Source organism: Gigantopelta aegis, chromosome 12, assembly GCF_016097555.1.
Source record: "Gigantopelta aegis isolate Gae_Host chromosome 12, Gae_host_genome, whole genome shotgun sequence".
NCBI classification, from domain to species: Eukaryota; Metazoa; Mollusca; class Gastropoda; order Neomphalida; family Peltospiridae; genus Gigantopelta; species Gigantopelta aegis.
In genome coordinates, this window is record NC_054710.1 from 38,271,075 (window position 1) to 38,292,757 (window position 21,683).

A 21,683-nucleotide genomic window follows, 5' to 3' on the forward strand; every position below is an offset into this window, starting at 1 on the left:
TGTCCAAACCCTGTTGGAAACGAACTTCAAGCTAATGTTTATGATTTTTAACATATGTAAATGGAATACGTTTTATTTAAAATATGGTTACGTTTTGGTACATTTTGGTAGGTACGTTTTGATGTTGGTACGATTTGACTAAAAATGTGTATGTTTTGCTGGGTACATTTCAGTTTTGGCACGTTTTCCCCTGCAACTCCCAGTACCACGCTGGTTATCTACCCCTGATGTGGAGGAAGTAATTTCGTCCGAAAAAAGAACAACGAACATGTTTCATTTACGAATATTCCTTTTAATTTTCTTTATTTCAGCATTTTCAGGTAGGGTGTTTCCAACAGTTATATTAAAGTTTCACATTATGTGATTATTAAAAAGTTTATAAAACTCGTACACAATAGTTTGATTATTTCGTTTTTCATTGACCGATTCATTTCAAATCATCCAAATGACTCACGAGTCACGGTGACAGCCACGAATTGCTGAAAATTTTACAGATTAAACTTTTTTTTTTTTAAATTGGATTACATACGTCTTTAGGGTTAAATCGTCCTTATCCCCCCCCCCCCCCCCCCCAAGAAATGTTTGTAAAAAATGTATATTTATTGCATTGAATATAGGCCTAATTATATAATAATTAATAAAGTCTAATTATCGTCTAATAAAAACTCACTCACCCAGCCAACTACCCCCAAGCCCGAGTACTCAACCTTTCAAGAGCTAGAAGGACATTTGGATGTTTGTGACCCTGTCTCAGCCAGAATTAAAGTTCTATATAGCGAAAAAATTAGGAATTGCTGCCTACCACCGTTTTGCTAAAGATTCCCACTTTAGACTTTTAGTACAATATCCCTGTGTTAAACATTAAATACCATTTTTACACAGTAACACACCCATTTATCAGAACGCCATGCATTATTTTTGATAACATATAGTTATTTATACATGTACATGTGTTAACAATTTCAAAACATACGAATGGCTGCTCCTAGGTGATGACCAAGTCACCAGTCATGTCCAATGTCATACATCCAATGAAAAACTACACGATGGAATTCGATTACACTGTGACATAGTTAACCTGATAATCATGGGTCTGTGATGCGCAAGTTAGCTAAAAGTGCAATGGTTGTAAATAACTTTTAGTCGAAAAAGATGTTAAAATTTGCTTAAAATCTGGGTTTTGAGAATATGTAAGAAATAGAATAATACGTTTGTGTCCGTTAGATACCATTTATTTCACAACTCTTTGTATAAAAACAATTCATACTCCCTTTCACTCATTAGATACATTTTAAAACAACTCGTTAATAACAAATATTTGACATATTAGTCCTAATATACACTATACAGAAAAATCGGTCAGCACATTTAATCGGAACATTATTTTGAAGGGAGCTGCTTTGGTGATTTGTTCTTGTAGTGTGTGTATTAGTGGTTAATATATGAAATATTTGTTACCAATGAACTAAAACATGAATGTAAAGCAATGACTGCCGTTTGACGGGCACGATCGCACCCACGCCCATATAGAGCCCATAAAACATATCTCGTGGGACGAAAAAATGGTCTCCTCAACAAATTTTCAAGCTGAAAACTTATAAATATAATCTTTTAGAAATTGAAACTAAAACCAAAAGTTTTTGTTCACAAAAAGAAAAACAGTGGTGTCTTCCTTAATATAACATGTATCAACTGTTTTCATTGGATGTATGTAAGTGGAAGTCATACTGTCTAGTGGAATATTCTGGTCATTCAGAACAATTCGCCCTATTTCTATTAGTTATCAGTCAAGGTGTTCCGAATTATCACAAACTTGCAGAATAGGTGAGTGAGGTGAGTTGCTTTTGTAGCAATCTGGCAAATTAATTGTAACCAATGTCAAAATAAAACGATATTGCTATCTTTATTTACATGTTTACTTACTAGTAATTCCCTGTTATATTTAATTATCGGTTTTACTTATAAAATGTTCGCGGGTTGTCAGGAGGCGGAAATTAGGGTTTGCGGAATTTGTTGTGTATACTTACGCATGATATTGTATATTATTATCAGTTTGGTGACATTTACATTTTAACTATTAAGTTATGCTAATTTCTGAGGAGAGCAATGACTCTTGCAAAAAAAATTCAGGGGAGCTTTTTTCAGCTCCTGGTAATTTTACAAATAGCAGTTACTGATGTAAAGGTATTTACTTTTGTATTAGAATGATAGTTATCTCTGGCTGAGAGAGCGATCAAACCATCGAAATGTCCGTCTAGCTATTGAATGGCAGAGTACTCGGGTTACCCCCACCCCCAACACCCAGAAGTAGTTGAGCAGGGCTCGAAACAGCGGTCTGCAAAAAGCAATCCATTTTTTTTAGACCTACATGTAACAAGTGATATAGAAATACACCTGTTAGAACCACCAAAAAATGGCAGGTTATTTTCTACGAGACTGATCTATTTAAGTACAGTGAAACACCCCTAAACTGGACACACTCGGGATCCAGTAAAACGTCAAATTTTTAGGGGTATCCAGTTTAAAGAGGTTCTCTTTTGTACTGATATTTAAAAGGGGACCGTGAAAAATGTCCGGTTATGAGAGAATTCCGGTTCACAGAAGTTCCGGTTTTGAGAGGTTTCACTGTATGAATATCTCATCTGCTACTTATAGCTCAAGATTCTGTTATATTTTAATTCCATAATGCTCTAAAATACATCTCAGAGGCTCTAATTTTCACACACTGCAGTAAACCACGTGCAGTCTTACAATTTATTTCCAGCAGGCCATGTTTTTTTCTGAGTATGACATACATATAGAGATTATTATACGAGCTTGTATGTCGTACTGATTTTACAAACTGAGTGTCAGGATTATTCTATTATATATGAATCCAGACATGAGTTTCGTAAAATAGTACGACTCACGCATGAGTGTAATTATTTCTTTATTATCCACATTATCCAGAATATTATTTTTATTAATAACAAACTAGGACCATGTCAAAACGTTTGAAACGTAACTTAAAAAGACCACGACATTTTCAGAAATGACATCATTTTTGATAAGCATTTATACTGAGGAAGCCACATTAAGTTATGTTGTTGCTTCACAAAATTACGTCATTCGTTGTGCACGTGAAATCATTATGACACGCGTGGGTCATACTGGTTATATTTCCCTGAATATCTTGAACTATGTGGATAATAAATACATGTATTTCTGCTGGCCTGCTATGTTGAAAACATAACAGCAGACCATATTTTACTTCCTATTTCGAGGCCTGTTAAGCCATCAACTTAAGGCTGATAAGTACTGGGTTCGTATCCCACTTGAGGCAATTAGGGATTTTTTATTTTTTATTCCAGTACTATCTCTAACCCACAACCCCTGCAATTACCCACGGCAATCAGCAATGGCGTGGAGTTTTTAGTTCTCTACGGCACTTTATTGCCTTGGGCTATATTCAGGGTTTTTTCAACAGCATGTTTTTTTGCCATGGACATTTTCTTAATGGCAGTGGTTGACCCAGAAATGAGTTAAGGAGCTGATTAAAAATGTACACATACTGAAACAAAAATATATGCAAAACCAAAACATACGCAAACCAAAACATACCCACACCATATGACATTCAATTAACATACCCACACCATATAACATTCAATTAACATATCCACACCATATAACATTCAATTAACATACCCAAACCAAAACAACCAAAGTATATCCAAACTAAAATGTATCAAACCAAAACATACATGTATTCAAATAAAAAACATTTTATATTAATTTTTTTTTTTTTTTTTTTTAAAGTACCCATTTTTGTAAATTTAGTATTCAGATTTATTTTGTGTAATCACAAAATGGATATAGCTCCTTTATACATGTATGCACAGGACTCGCATATTGGGCCACATTTACAAAACCTGTTTTTGTCTTAAAGAAGTGTACCGGTAACTATAGTTTGTAATACTTAAACACCTGCATTTAAAACAAACAAACCGGCCTCGGTGGTGTCATGGTTAGACCATTCCAGTTGAGGCATGGGATTTTTAATCCAGATACCGACTCCAAACCCTGAGTGAGTGTTCCTCAAGGCTCAGTGGGTAGGTGTAAACCACTTGCACCGACCAGTGATCCATAACTGGTTCAACAAAAGCCATGGTTTGTGCTATCCTGCCTGTGGGAAGTGCAAATAAAAGATCCCTTGCTGCTAATTGGAAAGAGTAGCCCATGAAGTGGCGACAGCGGGTTTCCTCTCAAAATCTGTGTGGTCCTTAACCATATGTCTGACGCCATATAAAAGTAAATAAAATGTGTTGAGTGCGTCGTTAAATAAAACATTTCTTTCTTTCTTTAAGACAAACAGGCTTTATAAATTCAGCCCATTATTATTATCTTAGGTATTCTAATTGGGGCATCAATCATTCAGCCAGTGTACCACAACTGGTGTAACAAAGGTCATGGTATGTACTATCCTGTCTGTGGGATGCTGCATATATATATATATATATATATATATATATATATATATGATCCCTTATTCTAATTGAGCTTGGGGCATCGATCATTCAAGGGTCAGGGAATTATTTGTTTTTAAGATTTTGATGAGCAGTATTTCTAATCAATTGAAAATGGATTAACAACTACTGTTTGATGTTTTAAAATTGTGTAGCGATCTCTGAATCTTGTGTAGCGAATCACAATGCGAAACTGAACAAGATGTTCCCAGATGGTACCCGTAACTGAACAAAATCCTCTATATGCTAATCATTGTACATACATTTATTATCAATATGGTTCAACATAACTGAGTTAATAGCAATCATACGAAGCACACGTGTAATAACAAGTGTAATGACGTAATTTTGGGAAGCGACGTCATAACAAGACGTTGCTTCTCCAGTCCTGGCTCAGACTGTGCATTTGAAATATGACGTCATTTTGTCGTCTCCTTCTAGTTGTAGCTGAAACATTTTGAGTTGGGTCTTGTTATTCATAAAGAAAACAACAATAATAATATGGATAATAAAGAAATTATTACACTCACATGTGAGTCGTACTGATTTTACGAAACTCATGTCAGGATTCATGTATTACCCTCGCTCTTGCTCGGGCAATACAAAAATCCTGACACTCGTTTCGTAAAATCAGTACGACACACAAGCTAGAAAATTAATCTCTATGTATGTACTAAGCATGTAAAGTTATATTTTTACATCTCAATTTCAGATTGCCAGAGAACCACAAACAAGATGTATGTAGATTTAACATCTGTCACAGGTGGTTGCTTTAGGAACTTGAATGCTACACATCAAATTGGATGTTCTTGTAAGTATTACTCGCACTCACTCTCTCTCTCGATCTCTCGATCTCTCCCCTTAAATCATCTATTCAGTTGTATGTTGACTTATTTTATTTTTAACAACATCAGTGATATATCATACACATGACTGATGCTCTCTACCTGCAGCAATTTATATCTCAACGACGGCAATTGCAGTCGTTAAGTTCAAGCCCTGAGCATAGGAATTTTTTTTCCCTCACATTTCACACCAAGCAAAATGTGGGGGTTTTTTTTGTTAATTAAAAAAAACCCGGGGGTGGGGGGGGCCTTTATCCACAGGATGGGCGTGAATAAAAAGCTAGGATTTATTTTATTATGCCCTAAGAAAAGGCATATAAAATGCTGCCTGATGGTAAAAGGGGGATTTGTTTTTAAATAAGGCTACGTCACAGCATTATTAAATGTTAAGACATCCAATAACTGAAGATGAATTAATCTACGATTATGTGCCCTTGTGGTTCCGTTAAACAAAACAGACTTTAAATGATGTTCTAGGGTGTCATCAAACTTATTACTTTCGACAAAATGCTTTGAGTTGTTTCCCTTTCCTATTCAGCTGCACTTGGCGGTAATGTTGGTGTTCTTCACTACATTGAGAGTCATAAGGATTTGGAATGGGTTCTCAGTGATGGGCCCACTGCTCCCTTTGTGGTGCTCATGCAACCTCTCGATTTCAACTTGTAAGTATTTTTAACGTTCATACGAGTCGTGGAAATCTTGCAGAGTTCGTACAGATTTGACAAGTTTTATTGATAAATAGCGAAATGAAGTCATCACAACTTGTCAGTGTGTCTGCCAGAAAGAAATGTTTGGGTATGGGGGCCTCTCCCAGAAAGAAAATGGGTTAAGTTTAGGGTTAGGGTTAAGAAAAGCATACATGTATCGTAATGATAAGAATAATTAATTTTGTCAAAAGGTTAACTTAAAAAGATAAAATCTGCCAAAAATTTGGGTATGGCCATTTTACCCTCTGGCAGAAACCTTGGCTAAATGAACTGACCACAACATGAAATGATGTGGTAAGCGACGTCATTTTCCCGGTCTTTAATCTGTGCATTTTCATGTCGTGTTTAGTTATTTTGGAAGTCATTCTGTGTGATTTTTTTTCATTAATGCTTGAATTTTAGTGCTCAAAATGAAAAGCCTTGGAATTTGCCAATCCCCATGAAAAGTGCTTGAATTTGAGAAAGTCATCTTGAAAAGAGTTTAAATTGCATATTTCTGTTAAATAATAAAATGTACCTTCCTCAAGTTCCTCAATATTGTCTGCTGGTTTTTCTGACAATTGTTTTAACTGATCAGCATCATTTTATCACAAATGTCTAAAATTGTTGGATATGCTGTTACGATTACTGATGGAAATTATATATAACACCTAGTGTTACCAGTCTGAATACACAGGAGACAATATTTCAAAATCTTAGGTAACCAGAAGTCAGTTCACGCGAATTTTACTTAGGTTATGTGATTACAGTTCTCGTAACCGATGAGTTAGGACTACCTACAGTTGTGTGCTACATTGGTGGTTCAAATGTATTTAAAAACAAAAACTGATTTTCACTTTTATTACTGATATATGGTACCGTACTTTTACTTTTAGAATGTAATTCACCACGTAATCCACTGGTTGTTCTCGTGGTCTTAAAGTTGCGTACAGAACAATAGTTCTCCTGAAATATTGTGCCCTGACTACAATGAATGCAAAAGTCCTTAAAAACTTTAATTTTACAATGAAAAGTGCTGGAATTTTGCCTTCTAAATTATGTATGAACCGTGTTCTGGATACAAATTATCGAAGCTACGATCTCAACATTACAATATCATAAAACTGTTGTAAGCTATGTAGTCACAATGATGCCTGCCATAGCTTACGATGGTTTTATAGTATCGTAATGCTAAGATAGCTTCAGAAATCTGTAGCCTGAAAAATTACATCTGCCTGTTCCATGACCTTCCTGGAAATTTTAGTTTGGTCTTCACTTGGAAAGTCAGAAAATTAAAATTATTTAATAGTTTTTACCCAATGTGAAATAATACTCTTTATAGGAGATTGTAAGTTCTCATTATAATTTCGTAATATCATTAGATTATGTTGATGTTACATGTCACAGAAAAATTCATGAAAATTCTTTTTAAAAAAAGAAGAAAAAACACCCACCTTATGCCTTTTAGAAATCATTGAAAGCCGTGATGGTATTTGGTTGATAAAAGTGCATATTAACTCTGATTTTGCAGGTTTTGAAATTCAGACCGTAAATACAAATTTGAGAAATAAAATCCGAAAAGAAAGTCATTTTATTCCAATTTCATTTCAAGAATGTAGTTCTTCATCATTCCTTTTACAAAAAACATACTTAAAAAGAAAGTGAAATATTACTGCTCATTTTGGCAACAATTGGACAGAATTAGTTCTGGTTGTCTGCCCCTTAATGTGACAGACCCTGATTTTTAAACACTATGGCATATTTTTCACTTTTAAAGCTGATTTTGATCATTCTAATTAGAAGTACTTACATTGTATTATTTAGAATATTCATTTTCATACACCTGAAGTGGTTCAGGTCATCCAGGATTTTGTAATGCCCTGAAATGCATTTTTCATTTTAATTCTTAAAACGCACATTCGTCTGAGAAATAATGGTTATCGAGACAAGCTCTAGTTATTTTTAGATGGTGTTTTCCCATTTAAACATCACATACTTTAGCTTCTTTCTGTTATATTCTTATCCAGATATGCTGCATGTTTGTAGATTAACTAAACTGTTACATTTTCACGGTCTGAAACTAGGCTCTTGCACCTTTAACATTGTTTGACTCTTGTGTTTTTTGTTTTAGAACTACGGTCATGAAGCTGGTCAACTCGAAGCGAGTGAACGGAATCCTACTGATCAACTCGATGAACTACACTCAGCCCGCCAAGTTTTCAGCCGACCACAGCTGTCCAAACGATGCCTACGGTAAATTGTCTTTTTAATGTAACCAGGGGCGGGACGTAACACAGTTTGGTCGGTGTGGGATCGATCCCTGTCGGCGGACCCATTGGGCTATTTCTCGTTCCAGCCAGTGCACCACAACTGGTATATGAAAGGCCGTGGTATGTGCTATCCTGTTTGTGGGACGGTGCATATAAAAGATCCCTTGCTGCTGATTGGAAAGAGTAGCTCATGAAGTGGCGACAGCAGGTTTCCTTTCTCAGTATCTGTGTGGTCCTTAATCATATGTCCGACATCATATAACCGTAAATAAATTGTGTTGAGTGAGTCGTTAAATAAAAGATCCCTTGCTGCCTGTCATAAAAGAGTAGCCTATGTGGCGACAGCAGGTTTCCTCTAAAAAAAAAAACTGTCAGAATGACCATATGTTTGACGTCCATTAGCCAATAATAAGATAAAAAAAATCAATGTGCTCTAGTGGTGTCGTTAAATAAAACAAATCTTACTTTTTACTTTTTGTAGCACTGAGTTACGTCCCACCCCTTTGCTCCGTGGTGAATACCTGACGAGCTTACAGATTTCCTGAGTCATGTTTCAGGGCTTCTAGATTATGGTAGCCCCACTCCCATGGCTAGTGATATTCAATGTTGGGCTAGTAAATAAATACCATTATCATGCCCAATGGCTACGAAAAAACAGCTGTCAAATGCTGCATTTATGTCTGTTTTGTAAATATGACTTTCCTATTCCACCCACCTACCCAAAGAGTTTTTAAGCTTTATCTCCCTCTTTGGGTGACATACCTGCAGGGATTTACCTTGTTTTTCAGAAATGGGGGTCCCTTGGACTCACCTCTTTCTTTTCTGGGGTCCCAACCTGAAAACAAAGGGTCCCAAATCCACACAAACGACAGAGAGCTGCAGACAACAAATCACGTGTATACTTTCAAAATAAACATTTCACTTTGATCTGTATAATTATTTGAACCATTTCCTGCAAGCTAAATGACACTCACAATACCATGTGTTATTTATGAATCGTGCTACTTGTTTGTTAATGCAAATCAGAACATTTAACCAATTTGTTTTATTCGCCCGGGAATTTCCGATTGTTTTTGGCCTGTTGACGAGAAGTTTAAAACTTTTTGTTTTCGATATGGGGAATCCCCATTTGAATACGCAGTTTATAGGTAGAAAAGAAATAGTGTGTTACACAGAATGATCGATCTTTGATAGTGGACAGGGTTACTGAAAATGTCAAATATTTTATGCGTCCCACGGGACGCAGTATCTCTATTTTTGCGGGTCCAGTTAAGTTTTAGTGCGTCCTATACGCAAGTTTTGTGTGTCCGGTAAATCCCTGCATACCTGTATCTGATACGCTACAAAGTAGGGCTAGGTGGACTTTATAGATTATAGCGCTTCTACATCGACAGCTAGGGGCGAAAAAATTCTACAAGCCCTGCATTTCTAGTGCATCATTGGTCACTTTAATTTTCTTAACTGTATCATGCATTGAAGCATTTAACAATCTAATTGGCAGCAAAATGGGGAGGTATTTTCTCTCCTTTTAGGGTTTTTTCCCCCCAGTGTTTTAGAAAATTTGGAACAGGAAATTTGCTTTCTTGAAAAATAAAAATGTTTCTATTTTTGTTATTTTCAGGTCTTTATCACAACAGCAGTGAATACAGCAAGTGTCAACAGGTGACCTGGAATAAGGCCGGTAATGGAATATTCTTTAAAGATTTCGGAATATCTATGTTCGTGGTTGACAATGTGACAGACTTGAATCATCTTATCGTTGAGGTGAGTGAACAGAAAAACGGTTCAGTGCAACCTACATGTAGTCACATGTGTACTGAGCATCCCTCAAAATAACCAACCAGTGTACCACGACTGGTATATCAAAGGCTGTGGTATGTGCTGTCCTGTCTGTGGGATGGTGCATATAAAAGATCCCTTGCTGCATAAGGGAAAATGTAGTAGATTTCCTCTTGATCCCTGTCAGTGGGACCCATGGGGCTATTTTTTGTTCCAGCCAGTGCACCACGACTGGCATATTATACCATGATATGTGCTACCCTGTCTGTGAGTTGGTGCATATAAAAGATCCCTTGCTGCATTAGGGAAAATGTAGCGGGTTTCCTCTCTAAGACTGTATGTCAGAATTACCAAATATTGGACATCCAATAGCCGATGATTAAATAATCAATGTGCTCCAGTGGTGTCGTTAAACAAACTTTTTTTCTTTTTTTCCCTGCAAAATAACCTGTAGTCAACCTAACAGTTTAGTAGGTTACGTGGTATTTCTCATTGTAAACTGACTGGAGTGTGTTCTGTATTGTGATTGGTTAATTACATTCTTTTTCCGGGATCATAATAACACCCGGAAAGCCAATGATGTCATTAGAAAGTGACGTCATTAGCAATTGGAACAGGCGAAGTTGACGATTCAAGGGTCTACAGTTAGATTGTAGCCAGGTGTTTTTTTTCAAGAAATGCCAAATATACAGTTAGTTCTGTAGAAAAACAATTCAATTTACAAGGGACATAACCACATGGAGTTTTTAGATTTGCAGGTGTTATTGTCTATTTGATGCCCGCAAATGTTTCATTTTTGACCGAAGGCGTTAGACAAACAGACAGTAACACCCGCAAATCTAAAAACTCCATATATGGTTATCTCCTAAGTTGTAACCGATCAGGTTACTAACTCTAGTTTCAAAATTTCAACTCAAAGGCAAAATAGATTGCCGATCAAAATGGATTTTATTATCCACATGGTTCTATATAGGGAAGATGATGTCGCTTACCAAAAAGACATCATTTCTGGAAATGACATCATTTCATCTTCTCCTTCTAGTTACGTTTGAAATGTTTTGACACGGTCCTTGTTATTGACAAAAAATAATAATATTGATAATAAAGAAATTATTACACTCGTGTCTGAGTCATACTGATTGTACGAAGCTCATGTCAGGATTCATGTATTAGCCATTACCCTCACCCTCGCTTGGGCAATACAAGAATTCTGACACGAGTTTCGTAAAATCAGTACGACTCACACGCAAGTGTAATAATTTCTTTGTTAACCATATTATTATTGTTGTTTTCTTTATGAATAACAAGTACCGGCGTCGTGGTTAGGCCATCAGTCTACAGGCTGATAGGTACTGGGTTCGGATCCCAGTCGAGGCATGGGATTTTTGATCCAGATACCGACTCCAAACCCTGAGTGAGTGCTCCGCAAGGCTCAATAGGTAGGTGTAAATCACTTGCACCGACCAGTGATCCATAACTGGTTCAACAAAGGCCACGGTTTGTGCTATCCTGCCTGTGGGAAGCGCAAATAAAAGATCCCTTGCTGCTAATCGGAAAGAGCAGCCCATGTAGTGACGACAGCAGGTTTCCTCTCAAAATCTGTTTGGTCCTTAACCATATGTCTGATGCCATATAACCGTAAATAAAATGTGTTGAGTGCATCGTTAAATAAAACATTTTTTTTTTTTTTAATGAATAAAAAGACCCAACTCAAAATGTTTCAGCCACAACTAGAAGGAGACTACGAAATGACGTTATATTTCAAATGCAGTCTGAGCTAGGACTGGAGAAGCGATGTCATAACATGACGTCGCTTCCCAAAATTACGTCATTACACGTGTGCTTCGTATGATTATTATTAACTCGATTATGTCGAACCATATGGATAATAAAGTATATTGGTAGTGACATGATACCGATACCGAACGGTATATATGGTATGCCACCCGGCTTTAACTTTCTGACTACTGGGGTTTGTTTTTTCAGTGATACAAAAAATTTAATCAACCAACTGAAGGTTCACTGCAGAGTTATTCTCGGGTTTTTTGGGGGTTTTCAGTGTTGTGAAATCATGGTTGATGGCAAAGTGCAATTTTATTCTTTTGTTTTAATTTTTTATTTTCAGTGTTAAAAAAAATTTAACAAAAAATCATGGTTTGACAACAAAATGCAATTTTATTCTTTTATTTTTTATTTTTAGTGTTACGAAAAATTTAACAGTCATGATTGACAACCAAATGCAATTTTATTCTCTCATTTTTATTTTTTATTTTTAGTGTTATGAAAAATTTAACAAACCGGTGGACGGCAAGGTGAGGAGCTATCCCCTCTGTGCCATTCAGCTCAAGGAGGCAATGGATGGAGCAAAGGATTCAGTGACCTGCATTCGACGCTCATCTCTCTACACAAACCTCAACGACCCTAAGATCCTGTGCGATTCCCTCGGCGACAAGAATGTCATAGCAACCATTAAAACAGTCAGCACTAATGTTACCAATGACTACAGAGAACCAGATTCTGTTATTGTTGTCGGAACACAGGTATAGCAGTTTTTGGTAAAATATATTTTGTTTGGTAGTTTGGACCTGGGTGGATGGTGCTGTCAGTCCCCTCGGTGATGAGATTATCATGATAGCAAGTGGTTAAGTTCACTAGCAGCAGCACGGAATCGAAATTTTGTTTCCCAAAATTTTTATATTGAGTACAACTATTCAACTAAAATAATAATTAGATAATTATTTTTAAAAAACAGTTTCCGAAAGATTACCATGATCACGAGGCATGGAACCAAAAAGGTGTGTCCCGTGAAATTTGAAATCCTGTGGCCTGAAAATGTTGTCAAATTATCTATTAATTTTTTTTTTTTTGCAGAAACCCAATTATTCTGTAACAAAATATCAATTATTTCATTAAATTATTTTGCAAAAATTGACATAAAATTAGTTAATTGTTTTTAAAATTTGCAATTGGCGAATTTAGTGAGTCTGGATCTGATTGGGGTTTTCAAAGACTGTTGTATGTACTGTCTTGTCTGGGGGAAAGTGCATATGAAAGACCCCTTGCTACTAATGGTAAAAAAAAAAAATTCTAACACTACGAGACAAAACTTTCCAAATGTTTGACATCCAGTAGCTGGGGCCTAGTTCACTAAACTCTCGCAACTTTGCGATCTCGCAGTGCAATGCTAAAGGACTTGCAAAGGGGATGCTTTGTTGTCTAGCAGAGCCTAAAGCCTACTGCAGACGAGAACTATCAGCTGAGCAAAAAGTTACTTTAGACTTTTTGCTCAGCTGATAGCTGTGAACAATTTCACCGCACACAATGAGCTAAGTGCTGAGCTATTCTGCTTACGACTGTAGCGATGACGTCACTCTAATGCAATGTTCGTGTTTCAGTTAGTAAATTCAGCTCAGATGATAGCTCACGTAGTCTGCACACGGTGAGATCTTTGCCAGGCATGGCCATAAATAAACACGATAGATATTTTCCTCACAACCACGAGAGACGAAAAACTAAGCAAACTTGTCCGCAAACGAGTGCTGTTAGCTGAGCAAAAAGTCTCAAGTAACATTTTGCTCAGCTGATAGCTCTCGTGTGCGGTAGGATTAAGAGATCTTTGTGAATTAGGCCCCTGATCTAGAAAATCGTTGTGCTCTGGTGGTGTTGTTACACAAAATAAACACATGTAATCCCCCCCAAAGTCCAGTAGTTGATGACAGATTACCTAATTCACTTATTACTGTCTAAAAGCAAATATAAACTGTCTATGCGTCATGTGATTTCTTCGCAATATGATATCAGGGTTTCTGCCAGAGGGCAAAATAAAATGGGTATGGCGCCATACCCAAATACTTTGCGAATTATTTATTTTTTAAGTTAACTTTTTGACAAAATTAAGTACTCGTATCATTACTGTGTGATTTTCTTAACCCTAACCCTAAACGTAACCCATTTTCTGTCTGGGGAGCCTCCCCATACCCCATGTGGACTGTGGTTGCATTCAGTTCCATGGCGCCATACCAAAAAAAAAAATCTGCCAGAAACACTGAATATAATATGTATGTATAAATACATGTGAAATTTGCTGGGTTAGAAATAAATTGAACTGCATCCATTGAAATTTCGTTTCTTTTTTCAGATGGATTCCTTTTCCATGTTCTTTAACGAATTCATGAGTTCCGATAACACCGTCACGGGGATCGTCTCCCTTCTCGCCATTGCTGAGGCTCTTGGGAAGGTCCGTACTGAAATTAGCAATGACCCCAAAGCCAAGGACATAATGTTTGCGTTTTTTCAAGGCGTAAGTAACCTGTGTGAATTTATTCATTCTTTTTCTCCTTTAACCTTCTGACTACTGCAGGTGAGATATCTCTAGTCGACATACTGTATACAGTGCATTCCCCAATTCATATTTCCTGCCATTTTGCACACGACACTCACCAGAATCGATTTATTAACAGGAAACAAAGACAACTCAGCTTCCTGTGTCTTTAAATTTAGATGTTTCACTGTAAAATGCCTTGGAATTTTGTGTTGAAAAAGTGGTTTACGGCAAGTATTTTCGCTTGACAACATTGGCGGCACATCGCGGTCATTTTCAGGGATCGATAGCTAATTGTGACAGATAATTTGATCCTTTTACCAACAACAGACACAAATGTATTATTCTATTTCTTACATATCCTCAAGAACCAGGTTTTAAGCTAATTTTAACATCTTTTTCGACTAAAAGTTATTTACAGCCATTGCACTTGTAGCTGACGTACGCATCACAGACACATGGTTGTCAGGTTAACTATATGTCACAGTGTAATCGAGTTCCATCACATTGTTTTTTATTGGATGTATGGCATTGATGACCTGGCCATCACCTAGGAGCAGCCAGTTGTATGTCTTGAAATTGTTAACACACGTACATGTGTAAACAACTATGTGTTATCAAACATAACACATGATGTTCTCACCAACGGGTGTGTAAGAAAGTAATGGTTAATCTGTAAGACATTTGGATAAAGTTACAACAGTGTGAAACAACAGTCTGTGACATTGAAGCGGGGAAATGCCCTTAAAAATAGACCAGAGCTTGTCTCAATAACCGTTATTTCTCGGAGGTACATGTGTTTTTTAAAATGTGCTGTATTAGAAACAGCAGAATGATCAGAAACACTTTGGCTGTACAGAAATGGATAATCTAAACAACAAAATCTTAAGTAAAGTCTGATTTCTGTTGTCAAAAACGGCTCTTACAGTGAAAGCTATGCCATAGTCTTTAAAAGCTGGGTGGGGTGGGGGCGTAGGATTTAGCTCAGTCAATTGAGTGCTCTCAGTTGGGGGGTTTTCTCGTTCCAGCCAGTGCACCACAACTCGTCAAAGGCAGTGGCATGTGCTTTCCTGACTGTGGGAAAATGCATATAAAAGATCCCTTGCTACATTAATTAGTCAAAATGTAGCGGGTTTCCTCAGACGACTACGTGTCAGATTTACCAATTGTTTGACATCCAATAGCCGATGGTTAATAAATCAATGTGCTCCAGTGGTGTCATTAAACAGAACAAACTTTTAACTTTAAAAACTAGGGTCCGTCACTTTAAGTCAGGGCTTCTAGAATTGGTCTGAAATCCACTAGCCATGGGATCAGTGATTTAAAACAATATTACTAGCCACAATTAAATGTTCACTAGCCCTACTTTACTTTAAGTTTATACAATTTTACTAAATAATAGTAAAAAACAGATATGTCACCTAAAGAGGGAGATAGAGCTTAAAAGCACTTACATTGGGGTTTGGGGTGGGGGTCAAGATTTCATATTTACAAAATAGACTTAACTGCAGCATTTGACTCTTTGTTTTTCACTAGCGTGGCAATAGTAGTTGTTTACTAGCCCAACATTGAATATCACTAGCCATGGGAGTGGGGCTACCATAATCTAGAAGCCCTGTCTGGCATGGCAATAGTAGTTATTTACTAGCCCAACATTGAATATCACTAGCCATGGGAGTGGGGATACCATAATCTAGAAGCCCTGTCTGGCATGGCAATAGTAGTTATTTACTAGCCCAACATTGAATATCACTAGCCATGGGAGTGGGGCTACCACAATCTAGAAGCCCTGTCTGGCATGGCAGTAGTAGTTATTTACTAGCCCAACATTGAATATCACTAGCCATGGGAGTGGGGCTACCACAATCTAAAAGCCCTGTCTGGCATGGCAATAGTAGTTATTTACTAGCCCAACATTGAATATCACTAGCCATGGGAGTGGGGCTACCACAATCTAGAAGTCCTGTCTGGCATGGCAATAGTAGTTATTTACTAGCCCAACATTTAATATCACTAGCCATGGGAGTGGGGCTACCACAATCTAGAAGCCCTGTCTGGCATGGCAATAGTAGTTATTTACTAGCCCAACATTGAATATCACTAGCCATGGGAGTGGGGCTACCATAATCTAGAAGCCCTGTCTGGCATGGCAATAGTAGTTATTTACTAGCCCAACATTGAATATCACTAGCCATGGGAGTGGGGTTACCATAATCTAGAAGCCCTGTCTGGCATGGCAGTAGTAGTTATTTACTAGCCCAACATTGAATATCACTAGCCATGGGAGTGGGGCTACCACAATCTAGAAGCCCTGTCTGGCATGGCAATAGTACTTTTAGTAGTTATTTACTAGCCCAACATTTAATATCACTAGCCATGGGAGTGGGGCTACCATAATCTAGAAGCCCTGTCTGGCATGGCAATAGTAGCTATTTACTAGCCCAACATTGAATATCACTAGCCATGGGAGTGGGGCTACCATAATCTAGAAACCCTGAACTTTAAGTTCGGGTCCTTGATTGAAGAATCTGTTTCAGGAATCCTGGGACTATATTGGTTCAAGTCGCATGCTCTACGAGATGGAGAAAGGCCGATTTCCCAGCAAGTTAAAGGACGGCATCAGAATGCTGAAGCTGATCAACATAACTCACGTGTCGCACTTCGTCGAACTCCGTCAACTAGGCCTGCGTGATGAAGGGAAGCTGTGGATACACTCAGATCCACTCAGTCGACGAACTGGCAAAATTGACACTGAGGTTTGTAACGCTGACAGTGGTACTGGTAATTCTAGATGTGGGCTCTAAGATACTCCCGTCCACCCACCCCCCTAGTATTTCTGATGAGGTTTGTAACACTTTGCCCCCCCACCATCACCCTCACCCAAAAAACAAACAATTTAACAATTTGTCGAGGTCGAGGCCAGCAGTGACTATGAACGATAATGTTCTCTGTATATCACTTCTTGTGCCGTACATCTTGTTCTGGAGAGTTGTTGTAGTTGTCCAAGAAGTCTCCCTCAGCTGCTGTAGGTTTATGCAGTCTTGGATGACATGTTCGGTCGTCTGTTCTGCTTCTCTACAGAAGCACATGAAAAAATGTACCAGCCAGAACAACAATTCTGATGATGTTTGCAACACTGACAGTGGTAATTCTAGAGGTGGGCTCCAAGGTACTTCCCCCCCCCCCCCCCCCCCCCAACATGTCTGATGAGGTTTGTAACACTGACAGTGTTAATTCTAGAGGTGGGCTACAAGGTACTGCCCCCCCCCCCCCCAACATGTCTGATGAGGTTTGTAATACTGACTGTTAATTCTAGAGGTGGGCTACAAGGTACTCCCCCCCCCCCCCAACATGTCTGATGAGGTTGTAATACTGACAGTGTTAATTCTAGAGGTGGGCTCCAAGATACCCCCCCCACACACACACACACACACACACACACTATTTCTGATGAAGTTGGTAACACTGACAGTGGTAAATCTAGAGGTGGGCTCCAAGGTACTCCCCCCAATATGTCTGATGAGGTTTGTAACACTGAAGTGTTAATTCTAGAGGTGGACTCTAAGGTACACCCCCCCCCCCCCACCCCACCCCATCGTAATATGTCTGATGAGGTTTGTAACACTGACAGTGGTAATTCTAGAGGTGGGTTCAAGGTACACCGCCCACCAATATGATGAGGTTTGTAACACTGACAGTGGTAATCCTAGAGGTGGGTTCAAGGTATACATACCCCCTCCCATCTGATGAGGTTTGTAACACTGACAGTGGTAATTCTAGAGGTGGTTTCAAGGTACACACACCACCCCCCCCCCCCCTCCCCAAATATGATGAGGTTTGTAACACTGACAGTGGTAATTCTAGAGGTGGGTTCAAGGTACACACACCCCTCCCATCTGATGAGGTTTGTAACACTGACAGTGCTAGATCTGATGGTGGGTCAGAGGTATTCCACACCCCTTCAATATTTTTGATGAGGTTTGTAGGTAGTACTAAACCAAATAAGATCCAGTTGGGTCAAAGTTCGAGATGCACCTAACTTTTGATAAAGCAGTTAATACTACAAGCCCTGTCATTGGAGATATATGTTGTAAAAAAAATTAGTTTCATATGAACAAAAAATGTATGCAATTTTATTTCATCTAGTACCACTGTGTCAAGTAGCTAGTTATATCATCAAGGTACCATTTTCTTCAGTTAATACTTTGAAAGTAGTGGTTGTAGTACTGATATTTATGGGTTATAATTTGGTTGATGTACATTGTATTTGATTTTCAGATTGGAAAAATGATTAGCATATTAAAAGAGGCCGGCTCTGCCGCGAGTGTTGCTATTAACGATACCGGCAAGACTCAGCCGCTGCCACCAGCTTCTGTTCAGCGTTTCCTGATGAAGCGTGCTCTGCCGGCCATAGTAGTGACTGACCACAAAAAAGCGTACACCAACCAGTGAGTAACCATCCTATTTGTTTAATGCGCGGCTGATTTGGGATCGATCCCCGTCAGTGGGCCCATTGGGCTATCTTTCGTTCCAGCCAGTGCACCACGACTGGTACATCAAAGGCTGTGGTATGTACTATCCTCTCTATGGGATGGTGCATATAAAAGATCCCTTGCTGCTAATCGGAAAGAGTAGCCCATTGCATGGCGGCAGCGGTCTTCCTCCCTCAATATATGTGTGGTCCTTAACCATATGTCCAACGCTATATAACCATAAATAAAATGTGTTGAGTGCGTCATTAAATAAAACATTTCCTTCCTTCCTTCCTTCTATCCTATTTGTTTTGTTATAAACAAGGGATGTGATGTAGTCCATTGGTAAAGCACTCGCCTGATGTGCAGTCGGTCTAGGATTGATTCCCGTTGGTCGGCCCTTTGGGCTATTTCTCGTTCCGCCGAGTGCACCACAACTGGTGTAACAAAGACCGTGATATGTACTGTCCTGTCTGGGATGTTGCATATAAAAGATCCCTTACTACTAATTAGGGCAGGATATAACCCAGTGGACAAGTGCTCGCCTGATGTATAGTCAGTCTAGGATCTATCCTCGTCAGTTGGGCTATTTCTCGTTCCAGCCAGTGCTCAATAACTGGTATGTCAAAGGCTATGATATGTGCTGTCCTGTTTGTGGGATGTTGCATATAAAAGATCCCTTGCTACTAATTAAAAAATGTAGCTGGTTTCCTCTCTAAAGTTTATTTTGTTTATCAACACCACTAGAGCACATTGATTTGTTAATCATCGGCTATTGGATGTCAAATATTTGGTAATTTTGACATATAGTCTTAGAGAGGAAACCTGCTACATTTTCCCAGTAGTAGCAAGGTATCTTTTATGTATACCATCCCACAGACAGAATAGCACATACAACGGCCTTTGATATACCAGTCATGGTGCATTGGCTGGAGCAAGAAATAGCCCAAATGGGCCCACCGATTTGGATCGGTCACAGACCGCATTAAGCGAGCGCTTATCACTGGGCTACATCCCGCCCTCGGTTTCCTCTTTAAATGTTTGACATCCAATAGCTGATTAATAAATCGGAAAATGTGCTCTAGTGGTGTAGTTAAACAAAACAAACTTTTTATATGTTTAAATGGGAGGTATTTAGTCCAGTCAGTAGAGTGCTTGCTTTGAAGTGTCTTGTTCATAGAAACAAACCTTGGTGGACCTATCACATGTTTACCATCCCTACCAGCTGATATTTCAAAGGCTGTGGTATGTACTAGCTTGTATGTGAGAATTTGAATGTATTAATGATCCCTTGTTACTAATTAAAAAATGTATCGGGGAGGGGGTTTCCTATGAAGATCATGGGCCGAATTTGCGAAGTCCGTTTTTCTTGAAACGCATGTGTTTATAAGCATTGTAACTGTATGTAGTTACACGCGTGTTAGTCATGAACAGGCTTTGTAAATTGGGCTGTAAATGTCAGAGTTACCAAGAACCGAATTCACAAAGCATGTTTATGCCTTACACGTGTGTGGGTGTATCGACATACTTTTACAATACTAAAATACTTGCGATTAAGAAATTCATAAATTTGGCACCAAACGTTTAACACCTAATAGCCAATGATTAATTAACCAATGTGCTCTAGTGCAGAAGCTTTGGCTAGTGCCCTATGTATTATAGTAATACAGTCGATAATTTTTACTAGCCCAGACCAAACAATTCACTAGCCAAAAACAAGGGCTAGTGGAATTGTCGAAGGCTGTGGTATGTGCTATCCTGTCTGTGGGATGGTGCATATAAAAGATCCTTTGCTACTAATGGAAAACTAAGCAGGTTTCCTCTTTAAGACTAGAAGTCAGAATTACCAAATGTTCGACATCCAATAGCTGATGATCAATGTGCTCTAGTGGTGTCGTTAAACAAAACAAACTTTGAACTTTTTGTCTGTGTTAAGGTATTTTAACAGCCGACTCGACCTACCGCAGTTTATTAACGCCTCATCCGACCACTACGACAACGTCACTGAGCAGTCTGAGGAGCTAACGAAGTTGTCAACGGCCATAGCCAGGATGTTGTACAAGTTGTCGACGGGAAAGGACGCCTCCGACAGCCTTTCTGTCGACCCTATGACTGTAAGTAGGAAGATTTTTCTCTTCACACTATAGGCAACACCATCATTTGTCGTGTTGTCATCGACCTCCCTGGTGTCGTGGTTAAGCCATCAGACCTACAGCTGGTAGGTACTGGGTTCATAGCCCAGGACTGGCTCCCACTCAGAGCAAAGTTTTAACGACTCATTGGGTCCAAGGGGCGGGACGTAGCTCATTGATAAAGTGTTCACTTGATGCACAGTCAGTCTAGGATTGATCCCCATCCGTGGACCCATTGGGCTATTTCTCGTTCCAGCCAGTGCTCCACAACTGGTGTAACAAAGGCCATGGTATGAACTATCCTGTCGGATGGTGCATATAAAAGATCCCTTGCTGCTAATCGAAAAGAGTAGCCCATGAAGTGGCGACAGCGGGTTTCCTCTCTCAATATCTGTGTGGTCCATAACCATATGTCTGACGCCATATAACCGTTAATAAAATGTGTTGAGTGTGTTGTTAAATGAAACATTTCTTTCATTCTTTCCATAATAAATAATGTTAAAAGCTAAAAATAAAAATGTATTAAGTTTTACAGCAATACCAACTCCGCTAACATTTTTTTATTAAAAAAATTATATGTCAATAAATTATTTGGTTATGGACCACACAGATATTGAGAGAGGAAACCCGATGTCGCCATTTCATGGGCTGTTCTTTTCGATTAGCAGCAAGG

The 21,683-nt window shown here is 38.5% G+C and overlaps 1 protein-coding gene across 2 annotated transcripts in view; it reads left to right on the forward strand.

The window, feature by feature from the left end:
- The first annotated feature begins 222 nt into the window (after window positions 1-222).
- The window catches only part of LOC121386315 (nicastrin-like), a 51,606-nt gene continuing 30,145 nt past the window's right edge, over window positions 223-21,683 (forward strand). For both annotated transcript variants that reach the window (XM_041517179.1, XM_041517178.1), the window contains exons 1-10: window positions 223-320; window positions 5,218-5,316; window positions 5,889-6,012; window positions 8,168-8,289; window positions 9,928-10,070; window positions 12,362-12,625; window positions 14,224-14,385; window positions 16,944-17,162; window positions 18,685-18,854; window positions 20,815-20,992. In XM_041517179.1, coding sequence (XP_041373113.1) covers window positions 269-320; window positions 5,218-5,316; window positions 5,889-6,012; window positions 8,168-8,289; window positions 9,928-10,070; window positions 12,362-12,625; window positions 14,224-14,385; window positions 16,944-17,162; window positions 18,685-18,854; window positions 20,815-20,992 — 1,533 coding nt within the window. In that variant the 5' untranslated portion in view covers window positions 223-268. The remainder of the gene's footprint in view (window positions 321-5,217; window positions 5,317-5,888; window positions 6,013-8,167; window positions 8,290-9,927; window positions 10,071-12,361; window positions 12,626-14,223; window positions 14,386-16,943; window positions 17,163-18,684; window positions 18,855-20,814; window positions 20,993-21,683) is intronic.